The sequence below is a fragment of the Rhipicephalus microplus genome, chromosome 2 (genome assembly GCF_043290135.1).
Source record: "Rhipicephalus microplus isolate Deutch F79 chromosome 2, USDA_Rmic, whole genome shotgun sequence".
Classification (NCBI taxonomy): Eukaryota; Metazoa; Arthropoda; class Arachnida; order Ixodida; family Ixodidae; genus Rhipicephalus; species Rhipicephalus microplus.
This window is the reverse complement of record NC_134701.1, coordinates 167344637-167367979: the sequence shown is the minus strand read 5'-3', so window position 1 is coordinate 167367979 and position 23343 is coordinate 167344637. Positions and strand designations below refer to the sequence as shown.

Below are 23343 nucleotides of genomic sequence, written 5' to 3'. Positions count from 1 at the left end.
AAGACTAAATGACGAGCTGTATTGTCGCCATCGCCCGCTGCCTAACTTGCTGTAAGCGACGGTGTGATGTTGCGTGAGCTTTCTGTGCCATCTTCTGTGCCATCTGCTACGGTAAACCTGTTCTGCCCGTTTTCCGATTGTTCTTAAGTGGTCGTATTCCCTGTCAACTGCACTATACTTATTTGGCGCTATGACTTGCTTGCTGCTAATGTTGTAAAAGTCGCTCGGTAATAAAAGTTTCTAAGTTTGGTTTTTCGCCTAATGCATTTGTTATGCGATGACGAGAATGTTGCCAGTTATTATATTTTGAGCAGCGTGGAGTCCTTGTACTCCTCGAAAGTCTATGTCCTACCAGAATTTGGAAGTGATCACTGCCATGCGTTTCGATATTTATTGACCATTTGGAACACTGAAGAAGGTCCTGTGAGCATAGCATAACATCTATACAACTGGAGTAACGATATCCTCTGATAAACGTTGGAGAGGTATCATTTAGCATTGTCAAATTGCATTTCTCAGCAGCGCATTCGATAACATTTCCGCAAGAGTAGGTGTGTTCACTGCCCCAGATTACATTATGAGCGTTAAAGTCTATGAGTCTGCAATATCAAGTGCATTAACTAGGTTGTCTAAAGATATTTTGCCAGAAGATTATAGATAAAGGCTTATCACAGTGACACTTTTATTTCTAAAGGATATTTTACAGGCCACATACTCGGGTATATCTAAGTCACTTGACTATTAAATAGGATGGCAGGTCCTTTCTAACACAAAGCATCACTCTGATCTTTCCAACTCTGCAGGACGACTTATATATCACGTAGTTGGACAGTCTGAAATCATCTCGCACACCTGCTTCCTGTATGCATAATACAGGGAAGCTATGTTCAGCAAGGAGTTCACCAAAATCGGCTGACTTATTTTGAAGGCTGTTAGCATTCTACTGATATATGAAGACATTGTTATAGCAACCATTCATAGTAAGCCTGCCGTGAAGCTGACTGAGTTTGTGGGGGCACTAGCGGCTCCATTGGGAGTAATGCTTTTACCTCCGGTAGGTTGTTTGCCTGTGGAAGAGCACTGAGAATTGCACGAAGAGCTGTGAATACCATCGGTAGGATCATATCAGCCAAAGGTACAGATACGTAATCACTAACCGGCGCTGAAGGTCCATCCGTGGTCGGAGGTGAACGCCGAGGAGGAGTATCAGATAACCGCTGAGATGATTTTTGAGGAGGTGCCTGCCATGGTGTCTGCGAGAGATGAACCTGATTCTCTAAGGGCGGATCTTGTTGTCGACTCGGTTTCTTTAAAGCTGCAGAATGGCTCAATCTATCTGCCTGGTCCAGCTCTTTGTGGGAAATTGGAGCCATGTCTTACAGTGTCAGGGTTAGGTGGGGGCACATTACGTGGAAGCAACTCTTGCCAGCATCATCTTGAGGCAGCTCTGTTCTGAGGGCATCCAGAATAGGAAGTCGTATGATGTCCTTCACAGTTGGCACACTTTGGCTGCAGCACGGACTTACACTCTGTGTGGTGATGGTTCTCTGAGCATATCTTGCAGCGGACGTAGACTGTGACATCCCTTCGCTAAATGACGAAATCTCTGGCAGTTGTAACACCTCAGGGCAGGACCCAGGTATTTTTTAACGGGGTGACTTGTGAAGCCCACATGTACCCTTTCTGGCATTGGCCTGTCTTCTCTGAATTTCAGAATAGCAGCCCTCAGAGGGTGAGATTCTATTGCACCATCTTCTCGTCGTTTGAAGCGTGTCTGACGGTAGGCAGATGTCACACCAAAATTTTTCAGGAAGTCAACCAGTTGCTCCTAGGTGTATTGAAGTGGAACATGGCGTATCTTGCCAACATTTCTCGTAGTGTGAACATACAAAAGTGTTGTCAGACTATATGACAGGTTTCCGTCAAGGGTGTTTCACAATGTATGCGACATTAGACGTTGTCACATGTGTTGAGCACGAAAGCATGTTTGTAAACATCACAATAGCGTTATTTCTCGACATTCAGAAAGCATTCGACTCAGTCAGTCACATTCACGTGCTGGCGGGGATGTTAGAACTTGGACTATGTGGTCGATCAATGCGATGGATTTCAAATTTTTGAGCGATAGGAACGTATACATGGAAACAACTGAAGCACAAAGCAACTTTTATTCCGTCACACAGGTTGTCCCACAAGGGAATGTTCTAAGTGAACTCCTCTTCAACTGTGTCATGGCGGCGTTACCGGGAAAGTTACCAAGCGGATTGAAGTATTCACTTGACGCAGATGACAGCATGCATATGGGCCTCAGGACCAGATATATGCGAAGTTCAAGCAGTGCTACAACGTGGTCTTGATGGAGTCAACAAGTTTTTGAAAGACAGATGCTTGAGTCTTTCGTACGTGAAAGATGGACAGACGTTGACATTGGTGAAATAACATAAATTCCTTGGCGTTACCCTTGATAGACACTTGTCGTGGGCGTCGCACCTCCGCGTACTGTAAAAGGGGCCAACATGGTAATAGACGTGCTACGTCGAACAGCTGGTACAACACGGGGGGATCATCCCGGCTGCGGCGGCTGCATTTCCCATTGAGGCGGAAATGGTGTAGGCCCGTGTGCTCAGATTTGGGCGCACGTTAAAGAACCTTAGGTGGTCGAAATTTCCGGAGCCCTCCACTACGGCGTCTCTCATAATCATATGGTGGTTTTGGGACGTTAAACCCCACATATCAATCAATCAACACGGGGGGATCAGTCTCCCCTATCGGAAAAAAACGAATGGTGGGCATGGTGGAAACCACCACCCACCATTATAGTGGATTAATGTAGTGGGTGAATGGTGGGAAACACCCACCATGGCGCATGGTGGGTATGGTGGGTGCTGCAGTGCCGGCAACACTTGAGCGCAAAATGACGTCAGAATCACCGTGACGAGCTGCCACAAAAAATAAAAAAGAATTCTATAAAAACGGTATAAAAAAACACCCGTCCCGTAAAAAAAAAAAAAAAAACAAGGCGCCACGGAGGATCGAACGTGCAACCTGCGGATTCCCATTCGAAGACGCTAACCACTGCGCCACACCAACATGACGGTGGTTGCGTGTTAAATACTTAGTTGGCGTACAAACTTAAGGTTCAACTTAAGTTATGTTTGTCGTGTACACAACATAGACAAGATCTACACCTGCTACTAAAAATTGCACATTTATTAAACACAAGCAACTGCGCCCTGTAACGATTGCCACTATGTTATTGGCACTAGTGCTATTTTTTTTTACATTTCACAACTTAAAGGAAAAAAAAAACCAAGTGGACTGGGGAGCAGCAACAGTTTACCGGTGGGGTCTGCCAAGTTTAATATCCGTTTCGCGCTCGTTCTAAAGGGCGACATCTGCTCACGCTTTATGACGCTTCTAGGCTCATTTCATAGATACGCCCGCCTAATTTATTTGATTGAGTATTGGGATGCTTTTCGCGCAATGTAGAGGGCGGTCGTGCCAGCGCAATGCTGTTGCTCTTTCGCTAAAGCAACAACTACATAACGGCTTGGCCAAAACGAATGCAGTGCACCGGAAACATTACGCTATCATAATGGTTCACCAAGCACACGAATTCCCACGTCTGAGTTCTCGTACAAAAGCTAGAGAAGTGCCGCCGAGTGCGACCGGCGGCTGTCGGTGAGAAGACACTAAATTACGTTCTCTGGGAGTGCTTTAATCGCGTCGCATCGATGTTTGTTGCTTCTTGAGCGAACAGCATACACAATGAAAAATGCCGCATTTAGGGTAATTGATGCCATATGGCTGCGCTGTATTGTCATACTTAATCGTCGTAATCGTGTATTCTGAAACCCGGAAGCACGGGTAACACAATTGTACGGGCTCGGTCAGTAGGCCTAACCTTTGGTGGAAATCATGATGGTAGAACATGTAGTGTACAGATCCCAGCTTGGTACACTATATAATTTGCCCGCCATTATCAGCCCACCCATCATCTGCTTACTGCTTCCCAGCATTATCGCGATGGTGGGCAGAGCTTCTCAGCTTGGTACACTATGTGGCCCACCATACCAAGCAGCACCCGTCATCTGCTTAGTGCTTCCCAGCATTATGGCAGTGGTGGGAAGAGTTTCTCAGCTTGGTACACCATGTGGCCCACCATAATAAGCACCACCCACCATATGCTTAGGGCTTCTCAGCATTATCGCAATGGTGGGCAGAGTGTCCCATGATTGCCCACTATCTAGCCTCTGCTTTCCACCATCATTTCCACTTTACCCATCATCCGTACACCATACCACCCAGTATGTCCCGGCATAACCACCATATTTTCCACTACGTCCCACCATAGCCATCATACTTTCCACCATGCCCACTATTATTTCCACCATGCCCACTATTATTTCCACTACGCCCACCATGTTTTCCAGTATCCACCATGGCAATTTTTCCAATAGGGTCTTCACTACTGCAAGTGTATAACGCACTAATAAAACAAAAGATTGCATATTCAGCACTGGTTCTTTAGGATTCATCGGAAACTACGGAGGAGCGTCTTCAGAGATTACTGGCAAGGGGATTAAGTGAATGCATGGGAGTCCCACAGGCAACATCGAGTTCTTTCGTAATCGCCGAAGCTCATCATCTGCCGTTCTCCGTAATACGAGCTGTCGAAACTTGTCGCCATGTTTTACAAAAAGCATTTCAACTTGGCATGATTCGCATTTATTGAACCTCACACTTAAAAAAAAACAAATTGATGTAAGATACACGAAATTGCCCAGGAACATAAAGCATTACTACCGAGGCATGAGGTAAACAGAGTAGATAATAATTTTCCTCCTTGGATCTCACTCCTCCAGTGACGTCTTCTACCGCTGCGGAGATGTTTGCAATAGACCTCTACCAGGGTACGTCACAGCGTGACGTCACCGGTGCACGTGCAAGGGGGTCGTTGGCAAAACACTCCCGCCCGTGGCTGAGTGGGGTGCAGTCGCTCGGTGCTTGGGGCAATTTTTTTTCTTTTTGAAAGCTTAATCTTGATCTCACAGTGGCAACATTTGCTGTGGCATGTGTCAGTGAACATGTAGGTGTGCGATAAAGCGCGTGATGAAATGTTCGCCACGCTGGCTGGCTGTTTATTTCGGAGAAGTGAACACACGTGGCGGCCTGTACGAGGAACAGCGGCATCTTCTTCGAAAATGTGCAGTGTTGACTGTGGCGTGTAGTGTGCGTTGAAAGGCATCGACAATATTGGTTCACCTTTACGGACGGTGAAACTGGGAATATTGTTCGAGGTGTGTGCAGTGTGAATAATGCGATGCGTCCTGTTTGCGAAAACACTGGTATTCGTCGTGGGCCGGTTTCAGAAACCGATTGTCGATGGAACTTTACAATCTGACATTGTAGTCAAGGTAAAATTACATTCGACGCGATCATCCGTGAGTGGGTACATTTCAGCGTATGCGTGGCGCGCAGAAAAATAAAAGTGCATGATCTCCTGGTGATATATACGACTACGCATCAGTAGCGTTGCCAAATCTGCATATATGCTCCACCACGGCGATAACTCGTGATATCGGATACCTGATACGTGTCAATGGAAACAGGGGAGATTTTTGTTTCTCATCTACTTTGTACTTCTACGGATTGATCCTTAGAAAGTGACAATGCACGTTAGAAGTTTGTGTATCAGGTCTAAAGGAGCGATAGATACGAAAACACGTTATAGGTGTCAAATGCAGCAAGTTAACTGTGCCAGATAATATTATATATTATTATGATGTTGCGTTTTACATCACATGAATTTTCACCAGGTTATTGACAAACGTCGCGGCAGAACTTCCCTTTGATTTTCACAAGGATATGTTAACTTCAGCCTAACCCACAGCAAGAAGTGTTTTTTTTTTTGTCATTCATCTCCGACCAGACTTTTGGTCAATGAGTGAGAATGTTATCCGTGACGTCGTGCACAGCAGCTAAAAAACATGCTATCCGCCAATGCTGTACCTCGTTTAAAACTGCATTGCACATGCCACGATGGAAAATGAGTAAGTTTACATCCATGCCATGCAAATATTTCTCAAAGTGCCAGTAATCGTGTACAATAAAAACGTTCGCTTTCAAAAAAAAAAAAATCAAATTTTTTTATGGCTGCCATCTACGTGGGTGAAGCCCACTGCGTGCTAGTCGTGTCTCTCAGTACTCTAAACAAAGTTTCTCCATCCATTCAACTACGACGAGCAAATTTTCACTCTATGAGCAGTGACCCTTCCGCGACCCCCTTCTTTCAAAAGCTGTGACTTTAGGACATAGCAATGTAGAAATTTTGTCGAAAGAATGCAGACACGCAGCTCTGCTATGCAGATAGATGCCGCCGGAGGAACCCTCTTGTCAACCAGCACCTGCTCCGAGAGAGGATGTAGGGGGCGGGGTGCCTGCAGTGACGTCACACTGTTTACAAATAGGGAGAGGTCTATTCTATCTGCGTTACGCTTTATAACATCCGAAAAAAAAAAAGGCTCAATTTTTTAGCGATTCGCAGGCTGCTCTGTCGTCGCTGCAAAGTTATAAAAAACTCTTTCAGAAGTCTTCTCTGTTATAAGAGACCTTAAAAGAACACGCAAATGTAAGAAACATGAGCCACGTGATCGCGTTTAAACGGATTCCAGGTTGATTGATTGATATGTGGGGTTTAACGTCCCAAAACCACCATATGATTATGAGAGACGCCGTAGTGGAGGACTCCGGAAATTTAGACCACCTGGGGTTCTTTAACGTGCACCCAAATCTGAGCACACGGGCCTACAACATTTCCGCCTCCATCGGAAATGCAGCCGCCGCAGCCGGGATTCTAACCCGCGCCCTGCGGGTCAGCACGAATTCCAGGTCACTGCAGCATTCCAGGAAACGCTGCAGCAGACGTCGTGGCAAATAGGACCCACAATAACGAAGGGAGATTTGTTCTGCCAATTTCACACACTGAAATGCGTCTGCTCCTCAGAGAGATAACCTGACGCGTCACCAAGGACAAATGGTGCGACGAAAAATCTAAAAGTTCAGACTTATACTTATTATACCTTTGCACAAAACTAAGCATCCCGCCAGAGTTAAGAGAACATAGAAGATTTCAAACATTGGTTTACCACCTACGGCATGGTACAGCACTTACGCGACACTTCCTACACAAGATAAACCGTGCGCCTATATAGTACATGCAGAGTGCTCCTGCGGCCACCCCAAGGAAGATGTACGTCACCTGCTTCTGGAGAGCACGAATTATGAAAGTCAAAGACAAGTATTACGAGGAAGTTTGCAACTTTTGGATAGGAGGCCCTTCACCGTGACGAAAATACTTGGTCCATGGCCAACTGCAGGTCTTCAGAAAAGAGCACTAGTTGCCTTCAAGACGTTTCTTGAGGAATCAAATATTTTGTGGAAATATTGACTTACCGTATGCGATGTCGTCTTCATGCAAAAAAGAAGTATGTAATATTCATATAGTGGTTTTTAATGTGTTGTAATAACCTTTCTCAGTGTGAACTGACTTTGTATGTGGAAATTGTGTACATATGCATCTATCTATTAGGCGAATATGAACTGCCATGTGAGGAGAACTGATCTTGTGTGTGGGACATATGAACGTATTAACTGTATGTGAACTGACCCGTGAAGTTTCCTTAATGTGTACTTTCACATCGTATGTCGTACAGACTCGCTTTTTGTGCCCTTATTGTTGATCGCACGGCATATCTTGGCTACTAAGAGAAAAAGAGTAGCCGGTGCCACCATGCACAATGGCACCAACCTCTCCTATTTCATCATTTTAATTAAAAAAAAGCTGCGGCGTTAATCATTTTTGGAGAAGTAATCGCGAGCTTCGAAAATGATCGCTTTCGACCTCAAGCGATATAAACTAACCTTGCAACAGTGAAGGCCAACGCTCACAAGGCTTCTAGCACATTGCATGATCTTTGAAGTGCAACAGCTGAATAAAGTTGCACATTGAGAACTCCAACCGGCTAACCTAACCCAACCTATAGCTGTCATACGAGTGGTGATGCAGTCAAAACGAGGCGCCGCCGTGCTTAACTATCCCCAGTAGCCCCATAGAAAAGCACGTGACTTTCGCCACACTTTTTGCCTCTCCTTAGCTTTCCTTCCTCCATGCCCTGCGGTAACGAGTAAGAATTTCACCTTACGTGAATACTCTGTTATTCCCGTGGCCGCACCAGGACACGTTCGACTTTCTCGTCCTCAGCCTACCCGGTTCGTTGGTAAGGTAACTACTTGGACGACCTTAACGAGATAGCACTCAACGAAGAGAACTTGTGGTCAACGCCAGATTTAATGGCCGTCACCATTAAATTCCTTAAAGTTCAAAGCTCAAAGTTTCTTAAGATAATCCGATCGAGTGTGCACTCGTGCATAATTGTGTGCGCTTGGGCATAGCCTCCTATATTTTATATAAGAGGCTATGGCTTGGGCAGTTTCGCATTTAGCTGCAGACCCCACATTCGAAGTTACCAGTTACTACATACAACTTCCCATGCTTCTCATTGTAACCTTATGTACATGAAGCGAAGCAACGGTATTTCGACACAGGAGCGGCGCCAGGATTTTTTTCCGGGGTGAGGCACAAACGACAATTGTGTTCCTTCTAGGAGGCACAGAACTTGTGTGTTGTGTTTTGTCTATGCTTGCTATACAAAGGGGGGGGGGGGGGTCTAAGGGAGGCTGACGAAAATTTTAAGGGGTTCCAGCCTCTCCTCTTCCGTGCCCTATTCTGGCAACGCACCTGTTGTGACAGCTTTCTTCGTGACCTCCCACCGTGGTGGTCTAGTGCTAAGGCACTCGGCTGCGGACCTTGCAGGTCGCGGAATCAAATTCCGGTCATTCGCCCCGCCGCGGTGGTTTAGTGGCTAAGGTACTCGGCTGCTGACCCGCATGGCGCGGGTTCGAATCCCGGCTGCGGCGGCTGCATTTCCGATGGAGGCGGAAATGTTGTAGGCCCGTGCGCTCACGTTTGGGTGCACGTTAAAGAACCCCAGGTGGTCGAAATTTCCGGAGCCCTCCACTATAGCGTCTCTCATAATCATGAAGTGGTTTTGGGACGTTAAACCCCACATATCAATCAATCAATCAATCAATCAATCAAATTCCGGTCATGGCGGCCGCATTTTCGATGGAGGTGAAAATGCTTGAGGTCCGTGTTGTTCAGATACACGTTAAAGCACCCCGGGTGGCCGAAACTTCTGGAGCCCTCCACTACAGCTTCTCTCATAATCATATGGCAGTTTTGGTATGTTCAACCCCAACAATGATTATTATTACTATATCATTCGTGGCCAGCAAGTTTAGCCACATTGTGCGGGCATTATGTCTTCAAAGAGCCTGTTATCATCTTGTGCGGCGCTCTACACTGTCCAAAACACACGTGTTGTGAGCTTTATTAGAAAACACACACACGACCTGTTTGTTGGTGACATTGTTCAAGTAAGCGTGACGTGCTCCGAAAATTTAACCTTCTATATAAGTCCAAGAATTGTTCGGAACGAAAGTGGAGCACTCAGTAAAAACGCTTATCTTGGGATACAAACATCAAATGAGCCCATTTTCTCAGCATCTAGCGGATATAGCTTTTTTATATTCTGTGGTATCCCAAAATAAGCCGCAGCACCCTGTTTCTTATCTATGGTGATCGCTTACAAGATCCGAGGGGCGCCTCACGTTTTGTATACTCTCACTGTATACAAAAAAGTTATGCCTAGGCAGAATTTTTTTGGGGGGGGGGGGGAGGGGAAGGGGGGGACTTCTGCGATCTTAGAGTTATTGTATATGCTACCTTTAGGTAGCATGCTGTCGCGTAATTACAAATACAACACAACGTCTGTTCTCAGGAGCACTGCACTTCGAACCGATCACTGGAGACACGAGCTCATCGTCCAGTCTTCTTATTCGTCCTCTCTCATTTCTCATCAAGGCACATATAGGCTTAGTGGCATATCCCAACCTCGTTCCATGCCCGTGGCAATATACAGTAGCTCTACTTGATCTGAGGTGGGGGCCGGGCAGGAAAGTGTGGTTGAGTGTCATTTAGTGCTCGGTGTGCCGTGTAAATTTCATGTGACAAAATCTACACGTTCCGGCACGTAGGCACATGTGCTTCGGGTTCATGTGCACACTTGGTGAAATATTGTTGACATACGCTCTTCCCACGAAAGCACGCATGGGGCAGCACACGAAGATCGGAGGTGGCAGTCAGTTTATTGGCGCACAATGATAGAATATGATGCACGAAACATGGCAACGCTCTCGTATATGCACGCGATGTGGTTATATACAGATGCTGGTGGCACACCCGGGCGATCTTGGCCTCGCTTCAAGGTCGATCTATTTACACGGCGGGGCCGGACGGCAGCTGTTGCACGCGTTCCCAGAGGGGAACCGCCCTCACGTGCACTCCTCTCTTGATCCGCAGCACGAAGGGATTCATGTCTATCTCCGCAGGTTCCTGAGACAGCAATGAATGAATCAATCAATAAATCAGTGGAACTTATTTCTATTTCAAGGAGAAAAAGGGAATGAGACCAGGAAAAAAGTCACACGGTTTCTTATACATCTTCTTGGACGACTAGAAGTCGAAAGAAGTATCTTAGAATAAAAAGTTAATTGTATCGACTCCCCCCCCCCCCCCCGCACCTTTGAAAGCTTTCCCTCGCGTGTTTTGCAGTCTTTACGCGGTCGGCGCACTTTTGACTAAGCGACAATGTCATGCGATGACGTTTTCAGGTAATGTCACGTTATGTGACGTCATCCCGACATTCCATGTCGCTGATGTGCGACATCATCGCATGATGCTTTTTGCGTCAACACTTGTTTACACCCTCCCAAGACAAAATCTTGCTGATGTCCATGGTTGTAGCCCCCATAGTATGAACAAATAGTGTACATTACAGTGGAAGTAAGTCTTATATACGTTTGTGGATGATGACATACATGTACAAACGAAATTTAGTAAGTGTATGGTATGCTTACGATAATTTTTCCAATGAGGTCTCTAACACTAATTAGGCGTTCCGTGGCTGATTTCGTATATTTTGATTCAAATGTATGCTTAGGGAGTTTCGAATTCATTCCCTACCCCCACCTCAGTCCGGTAGCTTAATATGAGGCCCTATGGTGCTGCTGAACAGAAAAATCTACCTCAACCATGATCGTGGGTGTGTTATGGTAACACCCCTCCATTGATTACTCATTTGATACAATTATTGGTAGAGGGATTTGCCACTCGTCACCGTTATTCTGTTTTTTCGCCAAATAAACGTGCGCCCATGAGTTTGTCGCGCGTTCCCAGTGCGAGCTGGCCATTACCTTGTCGCTGTTGGGCGTGGCCACGAGTCGGTATCTGCGCAGGATGTGGGCGAGCGTGAAGCGCAGCTCCATCTGCGCAAACCGCATGCCGATGCAGTTGCGCGGTCCCGCGCCGAACGGCTGGAAGGCCAGCGGGTTCTGGCCCTTGCGACGTTCGGCAAGGAACCTGCATGCACGGCGGTTGAACAACACTGGCGTCAGTCCTCAACCGAGCCTTGGCGCCTGCGGGTCGCAGTACGCCCCAGATTGTGTTAGCAGAAAGTAGATCATTATTTGGCCTAGAAAGACACATATATTAGATAGAGACCGAGCAACAGTATACGCGTACACTGCAAAGAACGGGCGCTTGCTTTCTGTTGATGGAGGAGGAAACTACGCCCGACGCAGGTGATCTGCAACAGAAAGCTATGCGCGTGCAACCATATCTTGTGGGCATAGATATGTACTGGATTAATGAAAACAGCATATATTGGAGACTGACCAGGTGCAACGTGATCAAGCATTGCAGTGACTACGCATGCGCAAGTCTGCCCTGCCTCTGTACAAACACACCGGCATCATGCAATAAAGGGCTCTTTCGTTTCCTGCTGTTCGACTGTCCACAGAGACAAAGTGGTATTTATTTTATTCAACAACTATTCTCACTTCCCACCAAGGTCATCAATGAGGCTTCATAGCTTTGTACCTTTGTACGCACTGATATTTTTCTCTTGAGCTTTCTTCCCAGGTGACATAGAAGACTGGCATTAATCACCTGGTTCTGTTTATGCCCTGCTCGTAGATTTTGTATCATACACTTAAGTTGTGCGTCTGTAAGGCATCCTCGTCTGGCAACCAAATGCTTGCTTACAAGTTTATGTGCTTTTTAATGCCGCATTTTCTGCACAAATTTCCTTCTGTAGCCCACTCGTGCTATAGCGCATACTGCGCTACAACAGAAGTGGGTACAGCCATATGAGCGAATTAATACGTCACATGCCGAGCTATTAGTTCCACCAATGAGAGCGAGGGGACGTCACCTGTCCGGGTCGAACGCGTTCGGCTTCTCCCAGCTGCTGGGGTCCCGGTGGATGTACTCCGTGGCGGCCATCACAGCAGTCCCTGCGGGAATCTTCAGCTTGCCGTACTGCTTGTCCACCACGGCCTCCCGTGTCACGAAGCTGCACGTGTGCGAGACGGATTAATACGCGAGTGACCGCCTAATATGCGACTCGTGTGTACGCTAAATATCACTCATGAGACGAATTGTATCGCACAAAATAATAATCACAAACCTTTTGTAACAGTGTCATAGCTACAAGAAGGATTTGAATGCTGTCGTACACAAATAAATACACAAAATAACTCTCGTATGACATCATACAGCAGAAAACAAGCGAATATACGGACCTGAAAGCCCAACGAGACAAACTCTTCAGAACACGCAGGTTTAATTCTGAATTACAGTAATATCTCGGGTTTACAACCCCGAAATCACGATATGAGTATGAGGGACGCAGGGCTCCTGAAATATCGACCACCTGGGGTTCTTTAACGTACACCTAAATCTAAGTACACGGACCTTAAAGGGGTACTGACACAAAATATTTGGCCTCGCGTTTTTCTGCTGCAATGAGTTGCTGTAGGGCTGTTAGTCATGACACAACACATTATTTGCTGCATCACGCGATAGATAATTATTTACAGGCCCCTCATTATCGATCAGTTTCAGTTTTGGTCTGAGAGAGTTCCAAAAACTTGGTGCAACTGTCGCCACCTAGCGTGTGCAACTCTTGACTACGTCAGCCCACAGAAGTGTGACGCACTTCTGCACGATCCACATCAAGAATTACTTTTGAATAGGAAATGGCACTGGAATGTCGCCAAACACAAAACTTTCTAAGCGCAGCCGCCGAGAAATATAGACTTCGGGAACTAACGCGGCAAAAGAAAAATGGCGGCTATGACGTCATCATACCTTGTTTTGTTGACCGCAGCGTGGTGACGCGTGGGAAGTAGGGGGTCACCTTGGGGTCCCCTCAGAGGGCGTCTATAGCGCTATGGAGTCGGTCACTCACTCAAACTTCAAAACTAATTTAAGATACCTTCGAAGTCATATTCGTTGTTGATACTATGCAGATGATATACAAATGTTCGCGAGAATTGATCCCGCAGGCTATCTCGGCCCCAAAATTTTGTGCCAGTACCCCTTCAAACATTTTCGCCTCCATCAAAAATGCAGCGGGGATCAGATTCTCGCCACCTTCGGTGTTGCAGCCGAACGCCGTATCCACTAGACCCCGGACGCGGGGCTAATTATGAATTACTTCAACAAATGTGAAAGAGGCATTACACATTTTTCGTCTTTCTTTTAGTAGAGCAGTGTAGGACTGCTGTAACTAATTTCAGAGACACGCAAACTACACGTTCATGCAGGTGTAGTTTACAGCACCCTATCGAGGTGTTGCCGTGAAGCCCGTTATAAAGCAACGAAATGTCTAATGTGTCTTTTTGGTTGACACGCTGTCAATATAGCAGCGCTACAGATACGTCATCCGTAGCAGCACTAGGTATTCAGTAACTATAAACCTTTAGAACTCCAAAACAAGGGCGGAGCCACCACTTTTTTACTTAGGGATGTGGAGAATTCATGACAAGTGAGTTCCTTCGCGAGGGTTAGGGATTGGGGGGGGGGGATTTGGAGGAACTTATGCTCTGTACTTTCTGTATGCTTGCTCGTGGAGGACGAGCGAATACTATTGGCGAGGGGGAGGGGCGCCGTCACTTATTCAAAAAAATAGCAAGTTGAGAGTTAGCCATCCGTTATTAAAAAAAAAGTCACAGCTTTGCCGCAAAGGCGTAGTAATGAACGCGATAGCAGCAAATTGGAAGGTCACGCGCAGAATGGCAAACAGTTCAAAACATTCCCCGCGTTTCTCACGCGCAAATGACGCACGGAACGTACTCACAGGTACAGATGAACGCGAATAAGCGACTCAGTTGTTACTTCGCTGTGTCTGAAAAGCGCGCCTTTTTCGCAAACGGAGGCTGCGCAACGATTGCAGTGACCTTTGTGCGCCCGGTGACTACAACAGAATCGTTCTAGTGAAACCCAAAGGCTAGCCAAGACGTGCGATCCTCCCCACTGCAAGATAATGGCGCGCGATCGACCGTACACCCCCTTATTCTCTGCGCGGCCCAAAGTTACGCGTGAGAGATGAAAGCCGCCGCGCGCTCACTGCGCCATCTTGCTGATAATGCTGAAAACACAATAGTTCCCCCCCCCCCCCCCCACTCCACCCGAGATGCCCACCAACAGCGTTCAGTGGTAGATATAAATAGCTTGCCGTAGGAACGTCGAAGCAGTTGTTCCTCGGTTGCTCAGTAAGTGAAGTTTTGCGTTAACTATGCGCGGATGTCCCATGTTCGATTCCGCGTGCCGGAGTGTTTTTTTCTGAATTTTTTCTTGAGTTGTCATATATATAGATACGTATACATATACGACGCATGAGATCGACGTCGGCGGCTAAATCCAGCCGAGATAGTCCATATAATTGCAATCACACTAAAAAGCGAAGAGAACGGGTGTATTCTTTTACACAGCTTAACTGTGAAGAGAACTATGGGGTAAGCGTAATGCTTTGTCTAAGCACACGCTATGGCATTTAATTTTATCACAGCGTGTAGCCTAAAAAGCTTATCAATATTTATATATTGACAAGCTTTTTAAACATTTATACATTGACAAAGCTTATCAATATCACCACCACGCGCACTTGACGATAGTTTTTTCGCAGGTAAATGGCCGGCGAATATAGCACATGAGGGGCGATGCACTTCAATACCACACTATGTCCCTGCGTTCATAAAACACCATCCGGCGTCTACAGCAGGTGTAGAAACCGGTGTAAACAACAAAAACATTATTAAAAGTGCTGTTAGCCAGAACAAGGAAAATAAAAGGGCACAACAACGTGAAAACATCGAAATTTATCCCCCAATCAATCAATGTATATGACAGAACAAAATGTTAACAAAAACAAAATAAAAAGCTTTTAACCAGAAAAAAATAGGTCACAATTCGTGATCCCTCGCAGTTTCGCTGACAGTTTTGCTCCAACATGAGTAGGCTCTTCATAGACGTCCTTAAGCAGCAGTCCTATAGTGGCGAGGGCACACGGGATGGCTTTTAGCTCTGCCATAGTAGAGTACCGAGTACATTAAATCGTTAACTAATTTTTCTAACAACAGGTCAGAGTTTACGGTGTTTCTCGTTCTTTGTGTATCAGAGGCCCACGGGACGGCCTAGTGCTCTCCCATAGTGCAGTACCGGGTGCTCTAAATCGTTCACCAGTGTTTTTTAAACACGACACATCGCTCTCTGAAGTGTGGGGCCAGGGGACATCGCTCTCTGAAGTGTGGGGCCAGGGGACAGCTAAAGGTCTCCCATAGTAGAGTTTACCACTTTTTATAATCACACGACAGCACGTGGACCACGGCTATCCGCTGTTGAAAACTCGTCATCGTCAACAGTGTGCGCCTTGTTTGAGCTTTACAACACTGGGCGGGCATTGCATCCAGTTAAGGCACTGAGAGACAGATCGGCATGTGGACTACACCATGCTCACAAACCGACGAAAATACTGACGTGGACAACACCGCCTCGACGCGCTCAAAGGACCATCCGTAATAATTGGGTTGCGGCCAGAAAAGACTGAATTAGCGAGAGCTTCATGGCATTAGACAATGCACACATGCTGGCGTCAAAGAGCTTGTCCGCATGATCCGACTTTCCGTATTAACGATGGTCGAATGAACAATGTTTTACTGAATTATAAAACAAAAAATAGACAACCACCCGTTCGCAAGATGAGGCCACAAACATTTGCAAGATTGCGGCGATATGTGGCTTTCAAGTTCAGAACATTGCTTGAACTTGCTGGCAGAGAAGAATGGATGCGGTCTGAGAGATGTGAGAATGGCTATATCCCTGCCTCCGGCCTCGGCAACGGGGATGTCATTACCTGCACCGATACAACGGCGTCCCGAGACCGATCAGATTCCCACTGTTTCGTCTTTCTCGCGTCGTAGTCTTCCGTCCACGTGCATCGACTTTTGTAACGAAGCAGCGATGAGGTATGGCTGCTCTCTCTACCATGTGGCAGAGCAGCTGGAAGACTAGGCCTAACAAATGACTAATGAATGGGTAGGTAGTTTTCGCCCTTACCATTCAGTTAAAAAAAGAAAAAAAGAAAAGAAAAAACATGCTGGTGTGGTGGGGCCCTGCTGTTTTGTGATACGTATATTCTGCATGTTTTGCATCCGTCGTGGTGCTGTAGCGGTTTAGGGCCGTTCCACGCGCTTCCCGCACAACCGCAACGCACGTGCCGGGACCCCTGTCACACGCAAGCGGGGGACAAATAAGCCAATTGACGACAATCTTTCAACCTCTGCTTGCGTGTGGCAGGTGTTCCGGCACGTGCGGTGCGGCTGTGGGAAGAGTGCGTGGCCTGTTCACACGCAAGGGTACTGACCAGAAAGTCGCGTGCTCGATTTCAGTCCCGGCTGTCACATATCAGTGTCGGTGAAGTGCTCTGTACATGTACTGTGGCATGTCAGCGCACGTTAAAGAACACCAGATGGTCTAATTGTGCTGCCATGTTGAAAATTGCTGGCGCCTACTGGTTTCGAGGCTACTCTTTTACCGCCGTAAAAGAGTTAATCGAACACCGTTTCCAGGAAAGACCGCTTCTGCAAAAGATACTGCTCTCTGTCGTGTGTATGCACGTGGAACTCTTTTTCAAACAGAGTCTTCTTGCTTAAAATACTTTTTGTGCCCGTGTGACTCGGGTATTAATTTCCGGAGCCCCCCATTACGGCGTCTGTCATAGTCATATCACTGTTTTGGGACGTGGTACCCAAACAATTATTATTGTTATGTATACTTTGCGTTCTATTCGTGAAAGTAGCTCAATTCGCCAAGTATGAAAAAGTGATTCGAGGGCTTATTAACACCAACACCGCGCGCTTCTTTACGTATTTGGTGCGTCAAAAGCCGCCGAGAACTTACGAAAATATGGGCGGGTAGAGGCGCATGGTTTCCTGGATGACGCAGTTGAGGTACGTCAGCTTCTGGATCGTGTTGTAGCTGATCTCCTCCTGTTCAGGGCAAACAAGATGAGACCATGAAAGCAACAGTGTGAGGTCAGCGTGCTGGTACATTGCACAGAAATAACCATACCAATAAATCACACGCATCATATGTACGACCTCCTCGCGATAAGGGTCGGACCTTTCATAGTTGGAGTTAGTATGAGGCACCCATTAGCGGCGTGTTGTGTGTAGCGCAACTAATACGGCTGCTGCAGAGCGCGGAGGAGTTCCCGTCCCGTCAACTAACGACGCCGATCGGTTCCGCGAAGGCGAACGCGGAAGAGCCGCGCACGGGAAAGAAAGAAGACTCCTTCGTTCACATGGTTTACGAGTGGAGCCGTCAAAGTCACCCAGTTTAGGACGAAAAGGGCAAAGCTTAACCGGAAGCGCATCTTGCAAGAAGCAGGCCAAGCGCAGCCGTCTGAATTTAAGTGATTGTTGTCATGCACGTGTGTCATTGAGAATGACGTAGGGACGCGACCACTGGGCGGACCTAGGCATGGTGGCAGCATGGACACGAGCTTATTCTCCCGCGCTATACGTCATTACCGAGCGTTGTTAGGACGGCGGGGCGCCTTGTTGTCGCATGCACACCTGGTTAGCGCACAGGGAATGACGGGGTACCCACCGCTCTTAAGGAGGCTTCTACGAAGCAACATTTAATGATAACACTGATGGAGCTCGAGCGTGAGAACGGCTACCGACGGAGGTCAGCCGGCGGAGGCCAGCACGGACTGACATGGGAGAGTGTGTTCCACGCTGAGAACCTATGTCCTCTCGTGCTATATGTGGTAACGTGCCTGTTTCCAATTCAGTGCCTGCTATGAAAGTGTTCTTGCGATTGGTTGTGGCGATGTGAGCCCACACCAGTGATTGGCTTGTGTGGAGACCCTTTGTTCAACCGAGAGTTGAAAAGAGAATGTTCGAATGTGAAATGGAGGGCGGAGGTTCAGGTTTGCACCCGGGCAGACGCCGGAGTGCTGCATTTAAAGCGTCTCTTCATGGACTACGGCTCTTCCTTCGCGCTGTCACGAGCACTCGAGTCATCGAAGGGACCCATTCCGAACCTCAACCCCTTCCCTTCTTAGCTAGTGCAGAAGCTAGTCGAGAAGAAGGAAATTAACTGTTGGCAACATACAGCGTAGGTCATTTGCAAACAAGATTGATTGTGTGTGTGACTTACGTCCGGTCCCAATGCGGTGAACAGTTCTTGTCGAACCTTCTCTTGCACGTCAGGGTAGTTGATCAACATGTGAGAGACGAGCGTGAGTGTATTGCTCGTCGTCTCGTATCTAATAAGGAACAAAGAGACGATAGATTGATTAACACTCTTCCCTCTCGCGAAGCCCAAAGACACAGAGATCGAGACGCACCCTCCTACGAGGACAAGGAAGGCGTTCTGCGTGATGTCGTCATCGTCCAGGATAGTCTTGCTGGAGTATGTGAGGCTTTTTGCCGAGGCCACTGCGTATGAATAAGAAAACAGACTTGATGGCGGAATCTCCTTAATGTCATTACTACAGTGGTTGTACAGAAATTGAGGGAAGGCTGGCGCGAAATGTTTTGTCACGCGGGGAAGAATTCTGGAGAACCCTCACCGAGACTATTGAAGCGCGGCAGCCAATCTATTACCTCCGAAGAAATATTTCCGCACATGCACTTCGGCAATCTTATTTGAACTTTGAGCCAATGGCCTTGCAGCTACTGACGTCAGTGTACAGTGCGTGCCCATTGATGCAGGCCTCTATGCATCCGCTTTTAAGAAGAAAATGCTGCGGACTTCTAAAGTTGTACCCGATTATAGCCATAATACACAGGTGCGACGGCTCAGCCAGTACGAAAACGTTGGAGAATCTACATAAGCTCATCGCTTCGGCTTCAGTTAACATTGCGACTGCATAAAAATTTTGATCTCTAACAAAACGTCGTGTTATGAACAGCAATAGTTCACGATAACCATGTGCGTCTGCGCAGACGTTGTTTTCACGTGTTTTGCAGAACATAATGGCTCGAACGTTAGGTATACAGGCAGATAGAGCGTAGCACGAAAACCTGTGCGTATAATAAAGTAGGATAATTAGACACGCTCATAGACTACTCTTCCTTCTCATAAGGGGTGATTGATAGCAGTGCCACAAATTCCTATACTTTAGAGGGGCTATGACACGGCCATCTTACTATTCGTGGTTTTCACACAAGAACCGCAAGTAGAGGGTCTATTATACCCATTAACACATGAAAACTGCGCTATAAAAGAAGATTACTGTGCAAAACAAGTCAGAGCAGTCGCCGGCCGTAAACTCCACTCACAGGCGGCAACCGCCATATTTCCGTGGCAAGTGGGACGCCATGGGTTGGAAGGAGCGTAGCTGCAGTCTTTTAACAAATTTTTGCTGCTGCAAATTGTTCAATTTCGGTGACAAGCTCTAGAAAACCCAGTGTTCCCGATTTCACGCGCAGCTGATTATGGACCAATATCTTTCCTTGAAATACGGACACTCGCACAGCTAGTAGCTTGTTACGTCACTGATCGCGAGTGCAGCCAATGCATACCACCTAGATTATTTTAGGCCTGCTCACTGTGTCGGCCATGGGCTCTGACGTCACTCCGTTTTGACCAGTGTGTTTCGCTGCACAGACGTGCCTATATGCTTGCTCTCGTAGCTGGACAGACATGGATTGCCAAGCCCGACGAAAGTTTTCGTGGCGTGCTAGTGTTTTTGTTGGCGACTGGAGAAGGCCATCTTTTTCTGTGTCCGTGAACTGCAGCGTGGATATATGATGCGCTTTGTGCAATGGATATTCGCAATCTCTAAGGCTGGAAATCCGAACGGTTGGGCGACGCTGTGTGGCGAATTGTCGCGGCAAAGGGACCAATGCTGCGAGTGCTCTTGTTTCCTAAGGACAACCGAAGAACGAAATGGGAGCGTGTCGTTCGTCAAGCTGATGTCGACATCCGTTTTCATGGTGACCCGAATGCACGTGTGTTCATACTACGTATTTTTAAGTGGTTTTCAATCGCCACCGTGTTCAGTTCTTGCTCGAAAATAAGGGTGTCATTTGTGCTTGTGACTTGTTGGCGTAGGCCCTGGCAATAAATTAATAAACGTGCGTAGCAGATCGTTTTTAGAAGAAGCGTTTTTCCTTTAGGATCAGTAAACAATTCGCAACTGGCGATTACAGCGCCGCGGACGCGTATTACCTCTGTTAACTTGGTGGACAAAAATGGAAGGAATGCTGTTGCATTACTTAGTGCATTGATTTTGTGCATAGTATTTTCTTGTCATTTTCATATCGCGCTATTGCAGTATTATTGCGGCCAGCACCTTAGTCTAATATGTTTTTATGAAATTTAGATGCGTGTAGACACGGTAAAGCGCTTTCTTAATTGGTTTTCGGGGGTGTAATCTCTACTTCAAGCTAGAATAATTAAGATCCACTACCAAAAATATAGCGATCCAAGTACCGGCAGTGTGGTAGAAGTGCCCACCTACACAGTTTAATATAGACCCATTACTAAGTTTTCCAGGCCCTAAGGTATATATGTCCGACTATACCCACCACGGCGAGAGGGGCCAGAGCAAAAGAGGAAACGCCGCTTCTTGTTTCGGTCACAAGAGATTCTTGTGAAACAAAAGATTTTGTTTTATCTTGTAGTAGTCATCACTCTGACATCTTGCTGAATACCAAACTTGTGGCAGCAGCACACACTCTCCTCAATAACTACGTGTCTATGAAGACCGATGTTGGAAAGAGTACAAATAAAACCACAGAAACTTTAAAAATGAGTTAGGAACAGTTTCTCTGCATGCTCCAGATGGTGTGCGTATGCGTGCGGGTGTAAGTAAATAAAGAATGAATAAAATTTACCACATTTATTTTGTCAATTTGTTGGTCCATGAAATTCCTTCCTATATATCATCTACACGTTCTATAGCGCCAATCTTTGGCTTTTTCGTGGAAGAAATGGCTCACAGGTGAGTCTCCAAACGCTTTAACGTGCAATACATTACGTAAACCAGTACCTTTTTTTTTTGTCCAAAAGGCAGAATAAAGCTGTTAAGCATGTAAAACTTGCCGCGAACGCCTTGCCTTTTAACGGGAGACGATGGTGGCAATGAATTCACAGACTTCCGTACGCGAATTCGCTCGGGCAAAGCGAGTGACGTCATGGCGGCAGTGATCAGGCCTGATAATCTAGGTGGTATTGGTACAGCCCGACTCTCAGGCAGTACACCTGTGTATTAAAAAAAAAATGTTTCATTATGGAATACGTGCCCGGCCAAATGCGAAAAACTTTCGTCAGCGTGTTTGTGAAAGGATTAACCCACGCAACACAGATTGTGATCGAAAAGTGGGTGTCATGGCCCCTTTAAATCAAAAAGGAAACGCTGAGGTGCGTATTCGGGACACTGACGTGAGGCGGGATGTGGTGGGCGTCAGAATGTTACGGGATTGACAGTGTACTGTTGTTTAATTGGTGCCGTGTTGGTTTCTTCAGACAGCTAGCCTTCCTTGCGGAGCCTTATGTTTTACAATTTTGTTACGCGGCCACGATTATGTTGAACCAGTCCGTTAAAACGCGAGCTGTAGTGAGTGTGGGAGATACTCACAGTTGAGGTATTCTGATCCCTCTCTCTTCGCTTTTTCTCTTTTTGGAATTTCATACGTGTAGCTACAATGAGCGGCACGTACGTGACAGACAAGCGAAATAATTTTTCCTAGCTCTTACTGCATTCTTAATACAGTTTACTCGGACACGAACAAGCGTGATATCATAATAATCAACCGTAAGCATACGTGCAACATTATCATGCATTCATCATCATTATCAGTCATCCTTTCAATTTCAATCATCCTTTCAAGCGCCACCTCCAAAAAAGTCTGGCTCTGCAGCTGGTAGCCACTCACGTGCACTCTGCTTGAGTTCGTGTTCGTTGTCGTCGGCGGCTGTCAGTTGGTCTGAAGTGACGCTAGCGACGTCCACGTTCGAAGTCTTGGCCTCGATCATCAGCTGCAGCAGGTCCTTTTGCGGGACCTGCGTCAGAGGGACACGTCTTTGACCATAGATCGAAGTCATTGCGTGCTAAGCTGCACGAACATAGGCAAGGCAGCTCCTATAAAAGCTCACTTGCCAATCACGTTAACGTACTAACTATAACGGGAACAGTGAGGTGGCGTGGTTCGAGGTACAGCTTTCTGTGGTTCACGACACTTCCTTTGGGTCCGGTAGTATAGAAACTGCGAAGCCCAGAGTTAGGCACAGATTTCTTTTCTCCAGTGTGTCGAAGAAGCAGCATGCAGCCTTAGATGAAGGTCAATAAGAGCTCCAAAAGTGGCCAATCAGTCGCTTTACAACAGTTCGCAGCCCAAGTTCCTTGCGTCGTATCTTAGACGCGCAGCAGAGCCGATGTTTGAAAGAGCTGTCCTTCTTTAACTCTTGTCGACTTCTAATGGTCCCGCGAGCAACTGTGCCGAGATGAAAGCAGCGAAACGAAACACCATCTTGCTTATTTTCGTTTTTCTTAGGCTCACCGTAATTTGTCCGTTCAAAACAGAAGTGTTGTTGTTGTTGTTATTGTTGTTGTTGTTGTTGTTGTTGTTGTTGTTGTTCTCCTATTGTTAGTGGCGCATACCCACTGTGGAGGATTGGCCAAGAATCGAGTGGTTTCAAAATTTACTGTTCAGATTTGGAATGATGGAGGTTTAACAGAAAGATTACCGATAGCCTAGGAAAGTGTGGTGCTTAATGCAATGCATACAAAAATTTACATAAACGAATTTATTGTTAGAATAGGGAAATAATCTGATTTTATACGTATATAGTTATGTGGA

General features: G+C 46.5%; 2 protein-coding genes across 3 annotated transcripts in view; one reads left to right on the top strand and one right to left on the bottom strand.

Moving 5' to 3' along the window:
- Positions 1-23343, top strand: part of LOC142796438 (Na(+)/dicarboxylate cotransporter 3-like) — a 136823-nt gene that overhangs the window by 2258 nt on the left and 111222 nt on the right. The window lies entirely within an intron of this gene.
- The window catches only part of LOC119170586 (thromboxane-A synthase), a 33596-nt gene continuing 20503 nt past the window's right edge, over positions 10251-23343 (bottom strand). Inside the window, exons 9-15 of the mRNA XM_075887060.1 lie at positions 22420-22546; positions 18882-18972; positions 18692-18800; positions 17426-17514; positions 12396-12536; positions 11377-11542; positions 10251-10516 (exon numbers count right to left, since the gene is read on the bottom strand). Of these exons, the coding sequence (XP_075743175.1) occupies positions 10400-10516; positions 11377-11542; positions 12396-12536; positions 17426-17514; positions 18692-18800; positions 18882-18972; positions 22420-22546 (840 nt within the window). The 3' untranslated portion in view covers positions 10251-10399. The remainder of the gene's footprint in view (positions 10517-11376; positions 11543-12395; positions 12537-17425; positions 17515-18691; positions 18801-18881; positions 18973-22419; positions 22547-23343) is intronic.